General features: G+C 41.3%; 1 protein-coding gene across 1 annotated transcript in view; it reads left to right on the top strand.

The window, feature by feature from the left end:
• The first annotated feature begins 10276 nt into the window (after positions 1–10276).
• STAB2 (stabilin 2) overlaps positions 10277–22994 on the top strand; it is a 145665-nt gene continuing 132947 nt past the window's right edge. Inside the window, 3 exon segments of the mRNA XM_021687579.1 lie at positions 10277–10354; positions 14719–14852; positions 17065–17180. Coding sequence (XP_021543254.1) covers positions 10277–10354; positions 14719–14852; positions 17065–17180 — 328 coding nt within the window.

Below are 22994 nucleotides of genomic sequence, written 5' to 3'. Positions count from 1 at the left end.
AGAAGAAGAAGAAGAAGAAGAAGAAGAAGAAGAAGAAGAAGAAGAAGAAGAAGAAGAAGAAGAAGAGGAAGAAGAGGAAGAAGAGGAAGAAGAGGAAGAGGAAGAAGAGGAAGAAGAAGAAGAGGAAAGCAAGCTTCCAAACAGAAGCCTACAGGCCAAAAGTAACCACCATGTCAGTATCTAAACATCCTATCAACACCAGGATGTGAATTAATTAGTATGACATAGGTAAGGATGGTTTTTCAGTATTGACATTAATTGTGATCATCATCAATTTTTCCTTATCTTTTGGAATGTTCCCTCCAGCATATAAAAATGCTGTTGTTTCTCTTATCTTTTAAACATCTTTCTTGACTCATTTGCTTCCCCCACCCTCTCCACTTATGCCTTATTTCTTCGCTCTTCGTTTGCTGCAGAACTCAGTGAAAGACAGATCTACTCTGTCTCCATTTGCTCTCCTCCCATTCTTTCTCAAACCTACTCCATTCAGGTGTTCGTCCCTACCTCTCCACTGAAATTGCCCGTGTCAAGTTCACCAAAAGCCACCATGTTGCTGAGTCCAAAAACACCATCCCATCACTATACATCACCTGCCACCACCACTATACTCAACACAGGTGAGCATTCCTCCTCCTTGACTTAGTTCTCCTGTACCTGTTACCATCAGAGCTCAGGCTCAGTCTGCTCTCTGCACTCTCCTCTTTGGAGATACTCCCTGTCCCAAGGCTCTCAATACGACCTATAGTGCTAATGATTCTCAAGTGTGGATATCCTGCCCAGGCCTTTCCTAGGACACCAGACTCATTTATTCAACTATCCCTTGACAACCCCACTTGGATATCTAATAGACACTTCAAAATTATCATATCCAAGATTGAAGTCCTAAATATCCCTCCACAAAACCCTGCTTTGCTTCCACCCTCCCATCTCAATGGTTGGCAACTTCATTCTTTGAATTATTCAGGCCAAAAACACAGGAGTCATCCTTGATTCCTCTCTTTCTGACTCACCCCCATCCAAACTATCAGCAATTTTTTTGGCCCTCATTGTGAAATGTACCAAGAGGCTGACTCTTCCCTGCCACCTCTGCGGCTCCCACCGTGGCTCAGGCCACCATCATGGTTCACCTGGCTTGTCCTACAGGGTGCTGGGAGGTCTCCCTTGCTCCTCCCAGGCCTATTCTCCACACAGCAGCTGGGATGGTGGCTTCCTAAGGAAGCCAGATTATGTCTTTCCTCTACTCAACCCTTCCGATATCGCCCAGAATCCTCACTGAGGACCTTTACCTTCCAGCTCCCTTTTCCACCTCCACCTGAGGGCCTCTGCATCTCTGTTCCCTCTGCATGGAGTGCTCCTCTTGGATAAGCACTTAGCAAACTGCCTCATCTCCAGGAAGTCCTCACATTTCACCTTTACAATGAAGCTTACTTTCTGTAATATTTCACCACCCTATTTAATTTTCCTAGCTCTCCAGAACACCTTTCATCTGCCCTACTGCCTCAGTCTTGAAATTCTTGTTTTTTTAATTTAAATTTAATTAGCCAACACATAGTACATCATTAGTTTCAGACGTAGTGTTCAACAATTCATCAGTTGCGTATAACACCCAGTGCTCATCACATCACATGCCCTCCTTAATGCCTTAATTCTTAATTGTTTTTTTAACAAGGGGTCCTGCATTTGCATTTCGCACAGGGCCCCACAGGTCATGTAGCCAGCCTTACTTACAGATCTCTACTTACCTCTGTTTTCTGATGTGTAAAATACAGATAATAATAGTACCTTCCTCATGGGAATTTTGAAAGGATTAAATAACATACTAAGAGTTATATGCCGGGCATGTAATATTTATACATTCATTCACAACAATTTGATTGTCTACTATGTATCAGGCACTGTTCTAGAAATGCCTATGAAAAGTTGCTCTCATGGACCTTACATTCCAGTGAAGGAAAGACAGTTGCTATCATGTGAAATAAGTGCAATGCGGGGAACTAAAATGGAGTGATGTGATGGAGTGGCTGGATGACCACATTAGCTTGGGTAGTCGGGGGTGGCTTCCCTGTGAGGTGACCTTTAAATAAGAACTGAAGACAAGAAAAAAAAATCAACTATGCAAAAAACAGAGGGAAGAGCATCCCAGGCACAGGGAATAGCTACCGAAAATGCCAAGGATGGGAACTCACTGGGCATGTCAGAGACACAGAATCAAAGCAGGACAGGTGTTGCCGAGGAGTGCATCACAGAGTGCTCCGGGATGAGGCCAGAGTGAAGACTGGAGCCCAGACCCAGTAGGACCCAAAGTCAGAGCAACGGGTTGGTGCTGGTTAGTGCTGGGATGGCAAGTCATTCAAGAGCTATAAGCTGGAAACGCCTGATCTTACTTACATGTTTGAAAGATGACTCTGACTGCTATTGGGAGAATGCGTTGGGGAGGGCAGAAGTGGAAGGGGAGATGTCAGTTAGGATGCTGCTCGACCACAATTACGGAAGCAAGAGAGGAGGACGGCTTGAAGGGCCGTGGTGGGGGGGGTGAGGAGAAGGGGTCGGATCCACAGTCAGATCTGACCCATTGCAGGTGGAATCAGTAGGAATTGCTGATATCAGCAGTGAGGAAAAGAGAAGAAAAAAAATGATTTGGGGCAGTTGAGCGGATCGGTGTTCACGATGATCATGTAAATACCAAATATGATGATGTAAATACCAAATAATTCATACCAATTCATTAATTAATTAATCACGAATCGTCTCGAAGGATCAGGATGTTCCCATGGACAACATGCCAACCAGAAAGGCGCCTGGGTGAAGGCTGGTGCGGGCGGTGGACCGACGAACAGACTGGGCAGGACGGAGAACCCTGAATGGGACGGAGAGGGGGAAGCTCAAGAGGAACTTTGCCTACTTCACAGTTTTGCCGAAAGCAGGACCTGCTGACTGGTGTCCACAAAAAGGAAAAACAAAATCAAGAGAAAAAAAAAAAAAGCCTGCTGCATGGAAAGATTTAAACTAACAAAGGAAGAGGAAAGGGCCAGGAGGACGGGGATACATGTGTTTGGACACATCCCCCGCTTGGGAAAGCTGACTCCTGAAAAGGCCAATATCTGATGAGTGTGCAGGAAGCCCTTTTGCCCTGTCAGTTCCTAATAACAACCGGTGCATTCTATTTACCCTCTCAAAGCATGGGCCAGAGGAACCAGGAGGGGTGTTCGGGGCCAGGTAAAGGCATGGGCATTCAACCATCTGTTTGTTCAGCCCTTTTTGTAGGATGGGAAGGATTACAGGGAGGGAATTCCTGGGTCCCAATGTACCTGCTACCTGAAGACAAGACCTTTCTATCAAAACTGCTAGCTGCTTGAGCCCCTTGTGCCCCATTACAATGATATCCTTCTGGAAAATTCAGTCCTTAAGGAATGGCGATGGACTAAGGGTGCTTCTCTAGGAAGATTAAAAGTTTGACATAGAACGCTAAACACATATATGTTAGGGTACACCTTATGAAGTTGCTGGTATTAGTCCTTTTTTTTTTGTTGTTACCTAAAATAGTGACTATTTCATATGGTTCAACCTGATATCTGCCTCGGTAGGCTGATGAAATCGTCTGGGCAAAATACCACCATGGCAATAAATCTTACCTTAAATATATCCCACTGCCCTTTCTTCAAAATCCTAGAATGCTTCTGTTTCCTTTAAGAAAGTAATTTTGAGGGACTGGAGCAATTCAGATTACTTGCAGGAGAAAACAATTTGCCTATATTCCTTTAGGATGTACCCAGCATTCAAGCCAACCACCAAAATGTTCAAGGCTTAAAGAAGTTTAGAAGGGGGAGAAATCCCCTTGGGCTGAGAATTGTGAAAAGAAACATTTCCAATCTTGTAAAAGTAGAGGAGGAGAAGAAGCATCACATCATCCCATTCCATTACTTTATCATGGAAGCTGTGTCTTTGCTCAAGGCCAGGGTCAGTGGTTTGGGGCAGAACTAGAGACAGACCCTTGTCTGATTTAAACCAATTCTCTTTTCTGAACTAATACTCATCATATATGGAAAGAGTCTGAGAATTTGTGGATGAAAATCACTTTGTTCATAAAAAATAGAAAAATATTTAACATACTTGCAAGAATTTGATTTCTCAGATATCAAAATAATAATCTAATAATAATAATAATCCAACAGAATAAGATGTGGAACACAAACCAAGGGGATTTCAGATGATTCACTTAGAGGAAGGAGCTATGGCAGAGCAGAGTGGCACAAAGAGCAGAGTAAACTGATTTTCTAAGTGGCTCAGAGGATTTAAAGAAAAAAAGGAGATATATGTTTTAATAAAAATTCTTTTGAGGATGGTGGTATTTTAGTTGAATTATCTAAACTGCTTATCTATATAGCTGAGAAAATTTCACTTCCGTAAGTCACTCTGTCAATCATTAGTATACACCAAGCATTATTCCCAATATTTGGGATAATCAGTTAACTAGATAGAAAAAAATCCCTATCCTTAATGAGCATATATTCTAATTGGAGAGACAGAGAACTAACCATAAGTATAGCAAACAAGCACATTATAGGGTGACTTGGAAAGTGATACTTACCAAGGAAAAAGAAAAGGGTCAGGATAAGGAGACATGGGAGTACCAGGCTGGGAGGGATGCATGTTGCAGTTTGCAATAGAGTAATCTGCACAGGTCTTATGGAGAGAGTGGGTTTGAACAAGGGCTTGAAGGAAATGAAGGAGTTAGCTAAGGGTCTCTTTAGGGAAGATCGTTCTAGGCCTAGACAAGCCACTAAGATAGAGGCATGACTGGCAGGTGTGTGCTTCACCACGTACTCCATAGTGCTGGTGTGGTACCTGATCCTAGAGCATGGCTAAGATCTTTTATATGAAATAAGGAGCCTTGATCCATCCAGTTTAGCAATACTGTACTATGCCATGCGTGACAAGACCAGTGGACCATGCAATAGACCATTGGGAATTGGTGACCCAACCCTCAGCTCTGGTCCAAGTATGCCTGTGGTTAATTTCAACCATATTCTTTATATTTGCTCTTCAAGACTTCTGCAACCACAACTTTCTTTCAGTGTGACAACAAATAGCACCCAATTCAGTTCAGCATTTTAATGACTGACTTAGGTGAACCACAGATAATCCACTCATGAGCTTAGGCATCGGGTATCAGAATGGCGGTCTACCCTAACAGGCAGATAGAGTGAGATTACTTGGCATCTATTACTAGTTGATACTAATTGATTGACCCTGACTAAATCACTCAACCCCTTCATGCCTCCATTTTCACATCTACGAAATCAAAATACCACTCTTTGCCAAGTCTATTTCGCAAAGTTGAAATAAGGTTTAAGTGAGGTAATACGTGCCAAAGTATGGCAGAAGCAATAATGCACAATGCAACGTGGCTTATCCACCTCTATGTCCCCAACCCAGCATAATGTCTGATGTTCCATAAATGTTTGTTGAATAAATGAATAGGTAAGTGAAACTTATAGTAACAATCAAGAAAAAAATCATTCTGTTAGATATGACTCATGTCTATACAAAGTAAAGGTGGGTATTTGGGGCAGCTATCTATATAAATCAAACTAAATAAAATATTATTTAGACTTTCACTTGAAGACTTTTTAAACAGGAGTTATTTCAAAACATGATTAAAAAAAATTATAGACTACTCTCAGTTTAACTTAAGTCCTTTGATCCATAAAAACACAAGATATTCTTCCCCAAGGCAGGGAAGGGAGAAGGACAAAGAAAGTAAGAATTCATTATTGCTTAGCAGATCAGTACAAGAAAGAGATTTTTTTAAATGAAGACAAATGTGAGTTCCTAATTTATATATTTGGAATATAAATAGCTATTGAATTGTTTCAATGTCACAATAAGATGTAAAGGAGAGAAGGAAGTATTTTGTACTTTGGCCAAGATGTTTTAGGTGCCAAAAATTCTGCCCAATGAGTACATAGACACACCCACACAAAAATGTCCAGGTGAATGTAACCCCAAACTATTTGTTTAATAAAATTAGGTCCATTGAAAATGCTTACTCCACATGAACACCACATGCTCAAGCAGAGAAATCCATCTCTCCTACCGAGACATTACCTTTAATGGTAAAACTGAGATTTAATACCATGCACTGAGATTTTGAAAGCCTGCTTTGTTAGTCCTGTTTGCTTCACGTTGGTCAGCATCTAAACTTATCAAGGACCACATCAGACAGAGAGGACTCAGTCGGGATAGGAGGCATCTCCAAAGAGTTTCCACTGATTTCTCCTACTGGAAGTTTTCAGGGACATATGATTATTTTCCCTTTTCTAAATTTTTACTTCCCACAATGAAAATTCAAAAAGGGGAAAAATTCTAGGAGCTGTTTGATTTGTGAAACTATATGAAGCAACAGTTTCAATTTTCTAGATTGATGCTCAAGGAAGATCAAAACCCAGCTGCTATCCCATGATCGTTTTCTTCTTCAGTCCAGCAAAAATTGCTGAGAGAATGAAACCTGAATTCTAACCAGAAAATCAACCTTAAATCCCCCATTTCTGCCCTTTTTTCCAGCAAAGCAAAAACTACAATTGATCCCCAGGTAAACGGCTAGGTTTGTCCTACTTCAGAAGCATTAACTCTTGCCCTGTTGGCCACCTCACAAGGTCCATAAGGACCTTGCTCAAGATTCAAGAACCAAAGCATGTCACGTGAATGCCTCAGCATTAGCCTCTGGCTCCACACTACCTGGGTTCGAATCCCTGTTCCGCCACTTACTAGCCTTGTGACCTTACACAAGTTACTCAACTTCTCTCTGCTTCAGTCTCCTCGTCTGCAAAATGGGGATGGTGGTAAGATAACGATAATACGTATGTCATAGACTTGTGGGGAAGATTAAGTAAATTGAGTTAAATATTTAAAAAATGCCTGGCACATATAAAAGCTGTGCTTGGGTTTGTGATGAGGAGGAGGGGGAGGAGGATGGCAGTGACAATGACAATGATGGTGAAGGTGATGACCCCCTTCTTGGCATGCTACTCAAAGCAAACACAAAATGCTTTGTTACTTAAAGTGACCAAGGACTGAAATCTCAGTAGCGGGTACCATGTAGAGAAAGGAGCAGTTAAACACTAACAAACCAGAATCCTCGGGCCACAGAAGATGTTCAACAGTGTCACCCAGGAAAGGTCTCAGTTCATCTTCTGCCTTTCCCAATACGGGAAAACTACAGATTCCAATCAGGAAGTGAATCTTCTCACTCAAGAGGCAACCAGCCCCTCTTGAGTAACCACACTGAGAACAGATGACAGGAGCGAAGGAGGTGTGTGCTAACCCAGAGGACCAAGCAGGACGCCATGACAATGCAGAAGGGCAGCCTTGAGTGGAGGAAAGCCACTCCCGCATCTAAAGCAAGTGACAGCAGCAGGGTAGGGGATATTGGAGAGAGCAAACTGCCTAAAGAAATGTTGCTGGTTAAAAACCCTTGTCTCAAAATGACTCTGAATGGTTAGAGACAGAGATTACAACAATCTGCCAAAAAGGGTATATGGATGGCAGTCGAAAAAGTGACATCCCACTAAGGGAGGACCCACAGGTCAGCAGAACTGGGGTGACTCAGGACAGAGGAAATCCAGACCCAACTCGGAGCTGCACTGGGAGAAGGGTAGAGATCTATGTAGCTGCCATCTCTGACACTGACATATTTTAATAATATAATAATAATGGTTAAGAGTGATGGAGCACCCACTATGTGCTAGACACCATGCTGAGCACTTTGCTTGTTAATTGCAGGTACAGGGAGTGGTAGGGGTTTGAAATAACTTGAAGCATCTCTGTTCATAGCAATCAAATGAGCTTAACAGAAATAAAATTAATTAACAAAACTATTCAGACAATTTCTAAACAAAGCCATGTTAGTTATATGTATTTTTTATGCAACTAATTAATGAAGTATATGAACAGATCCTAGGCTATATAGTTCCCGTGGCCACTAGCAGGCTGACTTCTACTTCCCAGAAACTTAAAAATAGAATATTCAGCCTGCTAAAATCCCAGACAGTGTTTCTCTAAGAGAGATCAATAAAACACTGGATCTGGATGTTTAGTTTGCAAAGACAGAAAGTATCTCTTGGTCTAAAAAAAAACCTGGAAAATACTGCTTTAAGCAACGTTGAACTGTTTCCGTTTGGTTTTGTTACATTATGCTTTACTGCAGGACTTCTCAGAACATCTAATGTGCTAATGAGCATGGTTAATACATAAGAAAGGGACATCGAGGGCAGAGTTTTCCAAATTATTTGATGAGAGATTACTCCCCTAGTCCTCCTGCAGCATCTCCCAGAACTATCTTAGGAAATGCGAGTATGGGTTCATTGTATTATTTCCCCAGGGATCTAGCCCATTCTAAGCCCCAGATATTTATTCATGTCTTTCAGAGCGAAAAGAATCAGAAAGAAGTCTCCAACCTCTTGCCCTGGTGTAAGGGAAAGTGAAGGTAAGACACCTTCTGTGACAAATAAACCTCAAGATCTCTTTGGCTTCACTCAATAATTGTTCATTTTTCCTCAAGCAACAGTCCCATGCAAGCAGCATCACCCAGGAAGTTTTAAAACTATGTGTTCTGTGCCCCACACCCAGAAGTTCTGATTTGATTGTTCTGGACAAGAGTCTGACATTGGGGAATTTCTTCTAAACTCCTCCAGGATTCTAAACCAGGATTGAAACACACTGAACCAAGGGATTTTAAGAACTTCCTCATCTGGCATCTTCCATTCAGACCTCTGGGTTAGCCTCTGAAGAGCCTGTCTGTATTAGAAGTTTCTTAGATTATTGACCCATATGATATAATGCTATTTCCAAAATTCAAAGAGAGAAAGACTGCAGGGAGAGAATTATTTAACCAAAACTAGTATCTATAACGCATGAGTATCTCAGTTAAGTCAGTGTCATGAGACACACCCTCATATCTTATCTTGTTGATAAGCCCAGACTTTATCCTTTCTGGTTCTGAGCCTGATACTTTTCCATCATGTCCATGAAACTGGAGCACCACCTCCTACTTATTGATGCATTAGATACTCATTGTTTTGGGCAGTAGAGGGTAGTGGTTAATGGTAGTGGCTCTGGGGCCACACAGTTTGAAAACTGGATGCCCACCTACTAACTGTGTTACCTTAGAAAAGTTGCCAAACTACTCTCTGCCTCCATTGCCTTATCTATAAAGTGGGGGAAATAATCCTAACTATTTCACCAAGAGCTGTGAGGATTAAAAAGGGTAATCCATGGAGAAGTCTAGCATATAGTAAGTTTTCAACAAATGTTGACTTGGTCTATTTGTTTTTATTATTTTCAAATGCACATCTCTGCCCTAGGCTCTCGGATGTACAGAGAGGATGAAGGCTTGCTCCTGTCCTCAAGGAATTCACAACTGGACATGGGATATTGACATATAGACAGATGGATTGTGACAGATATGACTGAGCTTTTGTAGTATTATGTGCAAAATGCTGGGAGAGTTTCCAAGGTGGTATTGGAGGGGCAGGACAGGAAGGCTTCCTGTAAGAGGTGGCATTTGATCTGGGCCTTGAAGGGGAAGATGAGACCTACTGGTCCGGTCATTTGTTAAGACATGACATGGAAGAGGGGAAAGGATGAGTTGAAACCCCAACTGTCGGAGACTGCAAAGAGACATTTTTTTGCAATAGAGTTTGCCAGCCATCCCAAGTGAGGCTACCACCCTCTCCCAAGTCAAGGCCCTGAGTTTCTGCAACATTCTCTCTGTGGGATCATTGCCCACTTATGGGCACTCCCACAAATACTGCCTGGCAGCAAGCTTGGGACTTAAGATTCAGAGACAGAGGCCTGCAGTTTTCCATGGTGTGGTCATCTACATGTTGGCAGGGCTGTGGGTCCAGGAGGAGGCAGAACCAGAAGTGGGATGGGCCAAGCAGTAGGAGGCAGGAATTTGTTCTTGGGAGTTTCATAAGGCACAAAAATTCCAGAGCGTGTCTCTGCCTCAGCCCCTTCAGGATATCCTGTTATTCAACCAAGACATATATAGAGTTGAGAGTGGCCAGTTTCACCACGACCCCTGGATTTGCCACTTTTCCTGTCTCGAGGTTGTTCTCACATATCATCTGCTTCAATTCAGGAACAAGAGGGGAAAGCGTTTAAAAGCAAATACTGAAATGAAAGAGAATTCACTAGGAGTTCATCAGACTACAATAGAATAGCCGAGTAGTTCTGACAGGTGCCTGGCATCAGAAGGAGCAAATAGTTTCTCACCATGCTACAAAATCTCATACTTCTTCTTCTTGGATTGGTTATACACAATTTCTGCTCCCCGCCTGAAACTACAGACCAGGTAAGATGACACTTGCAAGTTTGTTATTTTTCAGGTTCATGGCGTGTCCAAATTTTTTGCTTCCCTCTGTTGTCATGGGTACTGGACTTCATACAATAAAGAGAAAGCCAGTGGAGAATCGGATCCTAATGGTGGTGCACCATCTTTCTGAAGGTGTGCTCACCCAATTGGTTCTATTCCTGTGCTAAACCACCCTTGCTAGGAGCTCTGATTTAATGCTAACATTCCTCTTTCCACTGCTGTTGTTGATATCCTTGGGGGGGTAGGGGGAAGTTGTTTTGTTTTCTTTTGTTTTAATAGTCTCATCACTGTGTCATTTTGAATATAGGAAATAACAGTGGTTGAAGACAGATGAGTAGAGAGATGTTCTGGGGAATTCTGGGTGGGGTGATGTCTGCTTGAGAAACATAGTATTCCAGAATGCCTTGGGAACTCATCCCTTCTACTTTCCACAATTTGTAGTAAAAGCACCCAGGGCAGTCATGTCAGCAGCTCCCATGAAGGACACCAGCACGCCAGTGTCTCAAACAGGCTCACGTGAGCTGTCCTAATAGAGCATGTTGGGTATCAGATGTACATCGAGGGCAGCCTAAACAAGGGGTATGAGCAAGGCAGTCTGGCAGTTCTTTTAAAATGCATTTCACCAGGCATGATTTCTGCTCTATTATTCATAAAACTTAAACATGATGCTACATCTGTACCAGGCAAATTTTTATCAGTGCCAACTTGATCCCAGTTGGCACTACTCTGATGATGCTTTTCACGCAATTGCACTACTGGGTATTTACCCCAAAGATACAAATGTAGTGATCTGAAGGGGCACATGCACCTCAATGTTTATAGCAGCAGTGTCCACAATAGCCAAACTATGGAAAGAGCCTAGATGTCCATCAACAGATGAATGGATAAAGAAGATGTGGTATATATATATATATATATATATATATATATATATATATATATATATATATATATATACTATGGAATATTATGCAACCATCAAAAAAATGAAATCCTGTCATTTGCGACGATGTGGATGGAACTAGAGGGTATTACACTAAGCGAAATAAGTCAATCAGAGAAAGACAAGTATCATATGATCTCACTGATAGGAGGAATTTGAGAAACAAGACAGAGGATCATAGGGGAAGGGAGGAAAAAATGAAACAAGATGAAACCAGAGAGGGAGACAAACCATAAGAGACTCTTAATCTCAGGAAACAAACTGAGGGTTGCTGGAGTGGAGGGGGGTGGGAGGGATGGGGTGGCTGGGTGATGGACATTGGGAGGGTAGGTACTATGGTGAACACTGTGAATTGTGTAAGACTGATGAATCACCGACCTGTACCCCTGAAACAAATAATACATTATATGTTAATGAAAAAAATTTTAAAAAAGAAAGAAAACACTGGAAGATAGCATCATGGTTCAGTGCTCCAGCTTAAGGGTTTGGGAGCAGCAAGTTGGAACTGTGGCTCTCGTTTGTTTATTTAACAAATATTTCTGAGGACCAGTCACTGTGCTCCACAGCCTACTAGCTGTTCAAGCTTGAGCAAGTTAGCTAGTCTCTCAAAACTTCAGTTTCTCCCCCAACAGTGCGCCACAAACAGCCGGAATGATCATCCTCATCACCACCACCATTAGCATCAACAAAGGCTTGCTTTACTGTGGAAATCAGGCCTTGACTGGTGTTTAAAGCTGAGTTTGCTTTTCAGAGAAAACTGTATGAGAGATAAAATGAGCCATTCCATCTGAAAAGGATAACTTGAAAGTCAAGAGATTTCTTGAAAAGAGAGGATTAAATCTGACCTTTTAAGAAAGAAAAGAAAAAGTAATGTCCTTCCATACACGTATCTAAATGGGAAAACCTAATATAAAGAAAATCCTGCTTTAAAAAATCTGGAGGTTCCATGACCATTAAAGGGGGTTGATTCAGGGCACCTGGGTGGCTCAGTCATTAAGCGTCTGCCTTCGGCTCAGGTCATCATCCCAGGGTCCTGGGATCGAGTCCCACATCGGGCTCCCTCCTCAGCGGGAAGCCTGCTTCTCCCTCTCCCACTCCCGCTGCTTGTGTTCCTGCTCTCGCTATCTCTGTCTCTGTCAAATAAATAAATAAAATCTTTAAAAAAAAAGGGGGGGGGGTTGATTCAAACTCTAGCTAAGGGTGGCTTTTATTATTATTCCATAAAGAACATTCCAGGGCTATTTTGGTTCATAACAATCACCAAATGAAAGCTGCCCATGCAAACAGATTTCGTTTTTCTATATGCCACCATACAGCGTGTAGGGAAGAGGAATACCGAATCAGGGAATCAGAAGACCACGAACTTACAGGGTGACCTTGGCAAGTCACTGAACCTCCCCTCCTCTTGGTTTTCTCCTCCCTAGAATAGGCATGATGAAACCAGCCCTACTTATCTTCAGCATGGTCAAGATCAAATAAGATGATGCCTTGGAAGTATGTATAACCATAAATTTCTCTGTAAAAATAAGATTTCTTCTTACACAGCCTTTATCCATTTCAGTAAACTTAGTAGTTATGATGTTCCCACCATCCCTGCCTAGTGCTGGGCCTGTACTGTTTAGGAATAAGAGTAAGTAAGAAGGAAGAGACATGGCACCCTCCCATAAGGGGTTTTTAAATGGAAAGCAAAGACAACAAAATGTGTTCCACTGGCCAACCATATGAAGAGTAGAAGTTGAGAAAAGGAAGAGAGTTGGGTATGGTTTTGTGGAGTTGTTACACAGAGCCTTGGAGGATGAAGTTTGGGTAGCCAAGAGGAGAGGGAAGCACATTCCTCTCAGGAGAAGCAGTAAGCAAAACACAGAGAGGGGGATGGAGAAGCATCACAGGAACTAGCATTTACTGCCTATGACATTCCAGATCCTGGGCCAGGCAATTTGCATGTGTTATATCATTTAAAGGTCTCAATAACCTGGAGAGTGGTTATTATTATCTCCCCATTGCAGAGGATGACAAAGGGTAAGGAATTCATTCAAGACTGTACACTTGGGGCACCTGGGTGGCTCAGTCAGTTAAGTGTTTGCCTTTGGCTCGGTCATGATCTCGGGGTCCTGGGATCGAGCCCCGCATTGGCCTCCCTGCTTGGTGGCGAGTCTGCTTCTCTCTCTCCCTCTGCCTCTGCCCCCCAACTCATGCTCATTCTCTCTCTCAAATAGATAAATAAATAAATAATCTTTAAAAAACAAGATTGATAATAAAAATTTTTTTAAATTAAAAAATTAAAAGACTGTACACTTAGCAAGATACAGAGCTTGATTCCAAGCTTAAGTCTTTTGATTCCCAAATTTGGTCTCTCTTCATTGTATGAAGCTGCTTTTTCTTAAGCTTGATGGGAAAATGAGGGAGATTTGAGAGAGGGGACCAAATCCATTTGAGAGGATCAGCATCAACATCATGGACAATGAGGGATCCTGAAGACAGGGCCAAAATGCGTCTGCAACCTTCATTCTAGCATCTAATTCTCTACTGCCTAATGTTGCTAAGAAACTGTTTCTAGTGTATCTATTGTATCTCCTACAACTCATTCATTCAATCAACAAATATTTTCTAAGCCCTACTATGTGTCAGACACTGTTCTAGGTGCTTAGGGTATAGCCAAGGACAAAACAGAAAAAGATCACTGCCTCTTGGAGCCCACAGTCTAGCTGAATTATAATCAAAAGATTGCAAACATCTTCGGAGTAGGAATTACATGCTTCATAGCATTTAGCACCCAAACTAGACTATTTCTGTAGAATCAATGCTGAAAGAATATTCTTTTTTTTTTTTTAAAGATTTTATTTATTTATTCATGAGAGACAGAGAGAGAGAGAGAGGGAGGCAGAGGGAGAAGCAGGCTCCCAAGGAGCAGAGAGCCCGATGCGGGACTCGATCCCAGGACCCTGGGATCATGACCTGAGCCGAAGGCAGACGCTTAACCATCTGAGCCACCCAGGCGCCCTGAAAGAATATTCTTGAGACCTGTTGATCTACAACCAATTGACACTAAATAATCACTTTAAAATTTTCCCATTTGGAAAGTGTACTCTATAACACATTTCAGGTTTCCCATTTGGGTACATGTGTGTAATGATGTTACCTTGCTTTACTGAATTCCAGACTTTAGATCAAGGATGGCAAACAGGTGGTACAAGCAGCCTCCTTCCTACCCACAGCCATGGCAGACATTGCTTGCTGATCCCAACACTCTTTCTAAATAAGGTGGAAAGGAATTAGCCAGTCATTACCAATCAACCTTGTTGCCATCCCTGTCATTCCATTGACTTGAAGCCAATAAGGAAGAATAACCAACCAAGGCTCGACTAATGGGACTTGATTTTTTTTTTTTATGTTTTTGCAGGCAAAAAGATGTGATAAGAAATCTCTGCTTACAATTAGGACTGAGTGCCAATCCTGTTCACTCAACTTGGGAATTAAGTGCCCAGATGGTTACACCAAGGTTACCAATGGCTCCGTGGGGGTTCGAGATTGCAGGTACTCAAGAGAAAATCTCAAGTCTTGAAATTTAAGGGATTGTGAATCCAAATTGAAACTTCCCATCTCAAAATCTACAAAGCATTTCCATGATTTTCCCTTTTTCTAAGACTATATTCAGTCCAAACTTAGGTAACTCACAATTTACAACCTTGAATCTAAAAAATTGATTGATTATTGATTATTGATTCACATTTTAATACAGAATTGACTATATTGCATGGCAAATAAACATTTTCCCTACATCTTGTCCTTCTTTATTTTGAAAATCTGGGTTTTGTTTCATTTGGAGAGGGTTCTAGCCAGAACATGGACTAAAAAGCCATGGGTCTGACAGTCATCTTATTAGCTAGCTATGGATCCTGATACTAATTAGAACCTGAAGTGGAAGACAAAGGAATTACAGCTTCATGCATTTTATGTGAGCATTGCATTCCTGAAATCCTCTTATGATTCAAAATCCTCATAATTCAAGGCTAAGCCTCAAAAAGGATGATGAGCAGTTTTGCTCACCAGCTAATGGAAGCAGCCATACAACTCAAATGTAAACACAATGTTTTATTTACTCAGTCTACTAATTTAGACATTAGACAGCTCTCAATGAGTTCATTCTTAATTCAGGGATGAAGGATCAGTACTATTTCTTATTTTGTATTAAATAAAAACTAAACACTGTTATATCACACTATTTTAAATTCATGTTTGCTTAATGTGACCATGATATATTCTAAAACCAAAATCATCAGTTTTACAAAAGTTTCCAAATACAAACTGGCCTAGAATTAGCAAGCATATGTGACAGTTGACCATTCAGTTACCAAAGCGGGCACATCTGTGACCAGAAACTCTTAAAAAGTATATAGAAAGGTATAGGGTTCAAGGTTAAAATTATGTGGTGACTTTATTGAGGATGTTTTTGTCCTGGCTACTATTTTTCATGGCAAGGTGGACACTTGGTTACATACTCCCCACCTTACCATCCCCCTTCCAACACACACACACACACACACATCCAGGATAAGATTATTGCACTCACGCTCTCTGTTTTAGAATTGAAGACTTGGGGCGCCTGGGTGGCTCAGTTGGTTGGGCGACTGCCTTCGGCTCAGGTCATGATCCTGGAGTCCCTGGATCGGGTCCCGCATCGGGCTCCCTGCTCGGCGGGGAGTCTGCTTCTCCCTCTGACCCTCCTCCCTCTCATGCTCTCTGTATCTCATTCTCTCTGTCTCAAATAAATAAATAAAATCTTTAAAAAAAAAAAAAAAAAAGAATTGAAGACTTGGATTTGCCATTCATTTATGCTGAAATAAATCCAAGATTGGCTCTTGGGATGTTTGGTTCTGCCCTTGGCTCTGCCTTTTCCCATCTTTGTGAAGAGATGTCCCTGCCAGTATTCTCAAGCTTTCAGAGGAACTGTCAATTCTGTCTCCAACTTGACTGGCCATAAAGCCAGTAGCTCAGGGACTGGATTAGAAGTACAACCTTGAACTCACCATTGCATCACACGATTCTTAACAGCCCAGTTGAAAGAAATGATATTCATGGAGGATTGTCTCTAAATATACTAAAGTCAAATCCTAGAATGAGTCACCCATGCGGAGATTCCCCGAAAATAGGCAATGGTATTTAGCCTCTACAGAATTGCTATTCCAGATCTGCACCTCAGATGGTATAAAAACCGTTCTAAGAAATTCATCATTACATCTCCCTTGAGTATAAGGTGGCAAATATTCCCCATTATATTACACCACCTCTCACAGAAATGTCTACATCTACAGTATCTGCAAAAAAAAAAAAAAAAAAAAAAAGTGCTAATCCTAAGCAGTTGTTTCGTTTTAAAATCCAGAGATCCTGTGCATCACAGAACTCATGACCTTTTCCTTCTCGTATTGGCTGTGACAAGTGTGAAGTGCACCTCTAGCATGTGCCTAGAACCTAACACTATTTCCTATCTACTAACCTCACTTCTGACATCACTGTAAATATTCTACCCTCATTTGCATTGTGTTCTGATATTTTCATCCATTTCGTACAATTAAAGGTAAATCATTATTAAGTTTTGCTCTCCCTAGACAAAAATGTATTCAATCTGTTTTTTTAAATATAGGCAAGTGTAAAGAAAGACCTAAATAAAAACCTAGGCTAATCCCACTGCCCAGAGTTAACTGCATTGCTCTGATCATGGGTTTATGTCTTCTACTTCCCCTCCAAGGTACATATTTGAGATCAGGAAGTACTCGCTGTCTCTCCCTGGATGCCGCCATATCTGTAGGAAGGACTATGTCCAACCTCAGTGCTGTCCAGGCCACTGGGGCCCAGACTGCATGGGTAAGTGGCACAGTGCTTTTCTTGGACTTTGATACTTGCTTCTCAATGTCCCATTTCACAGAAAATCGAAAGGAAGGAAGTCCGATAACAAGAGAGCGTCAGCACCTTTTTCTAGAAAGTTCCATTTCAGTCTATCTGTAGAAAAATCCTTCTTGCTCTGTCAGCTTTTATAAACAAATCTGCTTTCCCCCATTTAGAGGTCTCTTTTTAAAAGAATTCCCTTACAAGTCAGAAAAAGGGACAATTGAAAGGATATCCATTTTTATAAAAAAGATAAGGGACCATAGAGAAGATGGAAGAATGCTGGGCTACTATAACCCTGAGAACAATTTTCTTTAAGAAGAAATTTTATTATAGCATCTCAAAGACCATAGTTATTGTTTAGCAACACAAATAATCATTAAATCTACTAAAACTTTAGTCTTTAGGATGGAATATCAAACTCTTTGATGACCAGTTTCACTGTAAGAAAAACTAGCAGTCAAATCTGAGTTGATGGTGTAGTTAGACTTCTTTGGTCAAGCATAGCATTTGTCAGCTAAAATTGAACTTCTATCATGATTAAAGACGTTAACACTTGAATAGGGGCTGAGTCCTTGCTATGATATGCAAATTTTGTGAGATCACTTTTTTCCCTTGGAGAGTAAAAAAGTCAGGCATTTTAATTCATACATTGACCATTTGTTTCCCATTTTCTAGATGTAATGAAACATCTCCTAAAGAATCCACTTAAATAGAGGGGTGCTTGGGTGGCTCAGTAGGTTGAGCATCTGACTCTTAGTTTCAGCTCAGGTCATGATCTCAGAGTGGTGAGATCGAGCCCGTGTCAGTCTCCTCACTCAGCAGGAAGTCTGCTTAAGATTCTCTCTCCCTCCGCCCCCTCTTTCTCTCTCAAATAAATAAATAAAAATTAAAAAAAAACAGAATCCACTTAAGGAGAGAGATTAGTTCTCTTTTGCTTTTTTTTTATTAAAATAATACAAGCAAAGTGCACACAGCATGTAAAGTTTAGAAAGACAGAAAGAAAGAAAAAACAGCAACTTCTTTCGGTCACACATAGGAAACCCTAAATGGTTTAGCTTATTTCCCTGCTTTTCTTTTTCATATGGCTTCTAAACAGTTGAGCCCTTCTTGTACATATGATGTTGAAACCTACTGTTGTGTTTTTTTTAACTAATGATTAAAAGAATAATAGCTTCCATTTATTCAACATTGCTGACATGCGGTACCAGAGAGATACTTGGCCTATATTATCCGATTCAATTCTTAAAACAAATCTTTGAGCTAGACATTTTTATCTCCATTTTGCCTATGAGGGATCAGAGATTTGAAGATGATCTCTTACCAATTTCTTTTGGCCTGATAAATGATAGAGCTAGTTCAAGTTCAGGGCTGCCTGTCACCAAAGTCTTCTTTCTACTCTGTCCCATAGCCAGAGCAGAGCTTATAAAAAAAAGAAAGAAAGATGGGGCACCTGGGTGGCTCAGTCGGTTGTGCATCTGACTCTTGATTTCATCTCAGGTCATGATCTCAGGGTCGTGAGATCGAGCCCCTTGAGGGGCTTTCCACTCAGCACAGGGTCTGCTTGAGTTTCTCTCCCTCTGCCCCTCCCCCTGCTTGCATGCACTCTCTCTCTCTCTAAAATGAATAAATAAAATCTTGAAAGAAAGAAGAAAGAAAGAAAGAAAGAAAGAAAAGAAAGAAAGAAATGGGAGATCCTCCAAATGTGTTTCTAACTTCTCTTTTGATTGGCAAGTCCCTTTACCCTTCCAGTCAATGCTTGGGTTATGCTCCTTGCGCTGGAAAGGTCAAGGTTTGGGGTTCAGGAAATCCTGGCTTTCTCTCTATTAACCTCTCTGTTTTCAGTTTCACCCCAGCATGTGGACACTGTGTGATTCTGAATTTGTTACAATGGAATCAAGTGATTAACCCACCCTTCTAGATTTCAAGAACTTTTTAAGCACCAAATGTGGTCACAATTACATCGAGTCCTTATAGACATGCTGATATAATACAAAAACTTTTAGATTTGCTTTTCTTTTTCTAACCCATGAAAACTAATCTGATGCTGTTATTGATCAGACCCCTGTAGAGAAGAAAAGGTTTTGTCCAAAATACAGCAACAAAAGTCAGTGTGTGCAACATCAGGAATGACAGTCCACAGCTCAGAGAGCAAAAGGACACTAGTCCTGCTCCCACGTTTGGCTTGACTCTAGTCCCATCATTGGGCAGTTTACTTGCTGCCATGCCTCAGCTTCCTTAGCTGTCAGATGGGGGTCCAAAGTCTTACTTCACAAAACTGTAGCACAGATTTTAAAACATTCATGTAGATGAAAAGTACTTGACAGAGAGACACTGAAAAAACACTTTAATGATGTTTTAGGAGTAAATGAATGAGTGAACAACAGTCAAAACAGACCTCTCACAGTGAAAGCCAAATAAAGTGACATTCTCTTTTGAGCCCTTCTTAAACATGGGTAACTCCTAAAACATGAACAGACAGACAGGATTCAAAATCTTCAATGGGCTTCATGCCATTGCAATATGCTATGCACGAATGGGGCGAGGCTCCTGTCTTCGATCCAGTGTGTGGGGTTCTTTGAAGGCTCACACATTCCCTTCTGCTAGGTTTTGAGGCCGGAGAAGCAAAGTATGTGAAAAGCAGGGGCTGGACGGTCTTTCTACTGTCCTCTTGTTGGAGCAAAAGGATGTGTGCCTTTATCTTCATCTTCCAAACATACCAAATGTCTCCAAAGGCTTCCTTCCTTTTGCTCAGGAAAGAGATAAATGTTCTACTTAGCCGTATATTTCACCTCTCGTATTTTGTGGTGATGACAAGTGAGATCTTGCCTATCACTTTACATTTCCGCAAGGATAAGGCCATTTCAGAGCTGCTGACGTGTGTCCATATGTCTTTCTGATGAACCACAAGCTTTGGAATGGCCTTCTTTCCAAGGCCAGCGTGGCATCCGATTCCTTTTCAGTGCGTCAACAAATACATTCATACTCAATACCCCTGGGTTACTTTTTAAATTGTTTTAAAAATGCCTCATTCCAATTAGAAAATAACTCTGATCAATTAAAAAAAAAGCACAATGAGAAAAAAAATGCTCATCATCTTCTAAAATTAAGAATAAAGCATGGATCCTCACTTGGAGAAAAAAAAATATGTCATCCTGACATAAAAAGATGTTTCTACCCAGATTTAACTCGCTTCTCCCTCATTAAAAATTATACTGCTTTATCAGATCAGCACACAGCAGTCTTTACTAATTAGCACACAAACATATTTTTAACATTGAAATGATCACATTTGAAAAACCAATATCCTACTTGAGAGGAAATCAATTTTTTTTTTTATTTGGGCATTCCAGTTCTCTTGATTTCACCACAAATGTTAACTGATTTTTGCAAACAACTCAAAGTAATGGAAAAAGAATATGGGCAAAGGGGTTATACAGAACCTGGATCACAGCCAAAACAATCTGATTATTTCAAAGGGAAATGGTCTTGATGCTTCTTTTTGAGGTTGGTGTCATCAAATTCTGCACATGTATTTTTTTTTTGTACTGTATTATTTATGTTTCCAGATCTCTTTCTTTCCTGTTGTACGTTTCTTGCCATTCACTGCACAGGTCGCAAATAACAGACTTCTGTGGACTTGAAACCGGTTTTATAAGCATGTTCCTTTTGGCTTTGAGTGAGAAATAAAGCTGAGTTCACCTGAGGAACCTAATTCACATCGGTTTCCCAGGGAGACAATTTCAACCAAACTCTAAGTGGAATACCAAGACAAAGTCTCTGCCCAGCACCGTGAGCCAAACTTTTCAACAATGGTGGTAGCGTGAAGCAGGCACCTCTAGAGTTCCCTGGGAAATAAAGTTACAAGGAGGTCTTTGGCCTCTTGCTGCAGGGGAAGTTTATTATCTTCCTTTAAAGAAACAGAACGGCTGATGATTTGCTGACAGCTTATAACGGGTAAGCCTCCTGCATGAGGAAAGTCACAATGCAAGAAGAGACCACCAGGGTAGCAGTAACTAAAGGGAAATGGGATAATGACCTGGAATCGCTTTATCAGCTACTTGAGCCTCACAATGCATCAGAAATGTGCCCTGATAGCAAATTCTGTAATACCTTTTAGAGCACGGTTGCTGAGAACGTCAATTTTACCATCTTTCTTCTTAATGGGGGTCTGAGGTGATAGAAAGTGACTTGAGAAGCAGGACTAAAATTCACACTTTCGCCTTAAAAGTTTTATCTAAAAACTGAACAAGTCATTTCATAGATTTCAAACTTAAACCATTCAATTTAGGACATAAAATGAGAACTCTTTGTGCCCCCACACTCCTGCTATCTTTTTCCCAAAGTTCCTTCCACGGTTGGCCAACTCCTAAAAAATCAAGTATTTATGGAGCACCGACTCTATGCTGCTCATAATCACATATCTGATAGGTCCAGTGCCTGCCCCCAAGGGGCTCACAGATTAATATAAGAAAGAGACACAAAAGCAGATGAGGAAAAATAATCATACCTGAGAGCCCAGCAGAGGACCTGGGGATTTTGAGGAGTTTTGCAGCTTGCCCAAAGGCAGCCAGACTAGGAGACAAGCCTGTCTTGCTGCATAGTCCTGGCTCTAACCCGCTACTCTCCCCTGCTTCCCCAAATAACTGCTGGTTTTGCCAAGTCAACTGCTGGCAAGGCAACCTGCCCCTCTCTAGCCTACTTCTAGAAAACTTGCTTCCACCAGCAGCCAGATGCCCATCACTGCCTGGAATCGATTCCATGACACCTGAGCTCCCCCTGGTTCTACCCTTTAGCTGAGAGGCCATGGGGTTTTACAGTAAGATGGCACCAGACCCTGAAGTCCCATTGGCCTCCTGCCCCAGCCTTCACCATGCTCTGGTTCTGGGACCCGCTCTGTAGGGCTATCAGATTTAGCAAATAGAGGACACCCAGTTAAATGAATTGCAAATAAACAACAAATATGCATACAGTATTTAGGGCATACTTGTTCTAAAAAAGTATTCATTGTTTTATCTGCAATTCAAATTTAACTGGCATCCTATATTCTATCTGGTAAACCTGTCCTTCAGCCTCGGTTTTCTCATTTACAGAATGGAAATAATGATGCCAATAGGCCTACCTCCAAAGGTTGTGTTGAGGTTTAAGTGAGCTCGTACCTACAGAGTACTTAGGATGTTCCTGAAAGGTGGCAGGTATTCAGAATATGCCAGTTACCATTTCCGTCTTTTGTGGTCCAGGGGGTGTGTCTAGGTTTGGTTTTATATTCTAAGGTACTGATCGTATATGCTCTGGCTTAGTGGTTAAGGACTCAAAATCTTGAGTCAAGCCTGATTGCAGTGCCCGTTCTAAGACTTGCCAACCACGTGATCTTGGGCAAGTTACTTCTCTGGGCCTCAGTTTTCTTATCTATAACCTGGGGATGATGATGATGATGATGACGTTAACAACAGTCATGCCTTCCTCAGTTGTTGGGAGAATAAGACCATGCATATAAAGTGCTTAGCAATAGTAAATGCTTGACAAATTCTATCCATCTGTCATAGAGCTGATAACCAAGTCACAGTGCCGGCAGCCGGGGGAGGGCTTTCCTGTGCATCTCGTTATTTATGTAGCTTATGGCCCCTTAGATCAACTATTTTTCTTCCCACAATTGTCTGCCCTTCTGTGGACCCCATGGGTTACCTGGATGCCTCAAAGCAAAGGCCTGCCTTTCAAGGATATGGGGAAGATAAGCCATCCGTCTGTTTGGGCTGCTATAACCAAATACCATAGCAACAGACATTTATTTCT

This window comes from Neomonachus schauinslandi, chromosome 5 (genome assembly GCF_002201575.2).
Source record: "Neomonachus schauinslandi chromosome 5, ASM220157v2, whole genome shotgun sequence".
NCBI classification, from domain to species: domain Eukaryota; kingdom Metazoa; phylum Chordata; class Mammalia; order Carnivora; family Phocidae; genus Neomonachus; species Neomonachus schauinslandi.
Note: the sequence above shows the minus strand (reverse complement) of the source record. Positions and strands in the feature narration are given on the sequence as shown.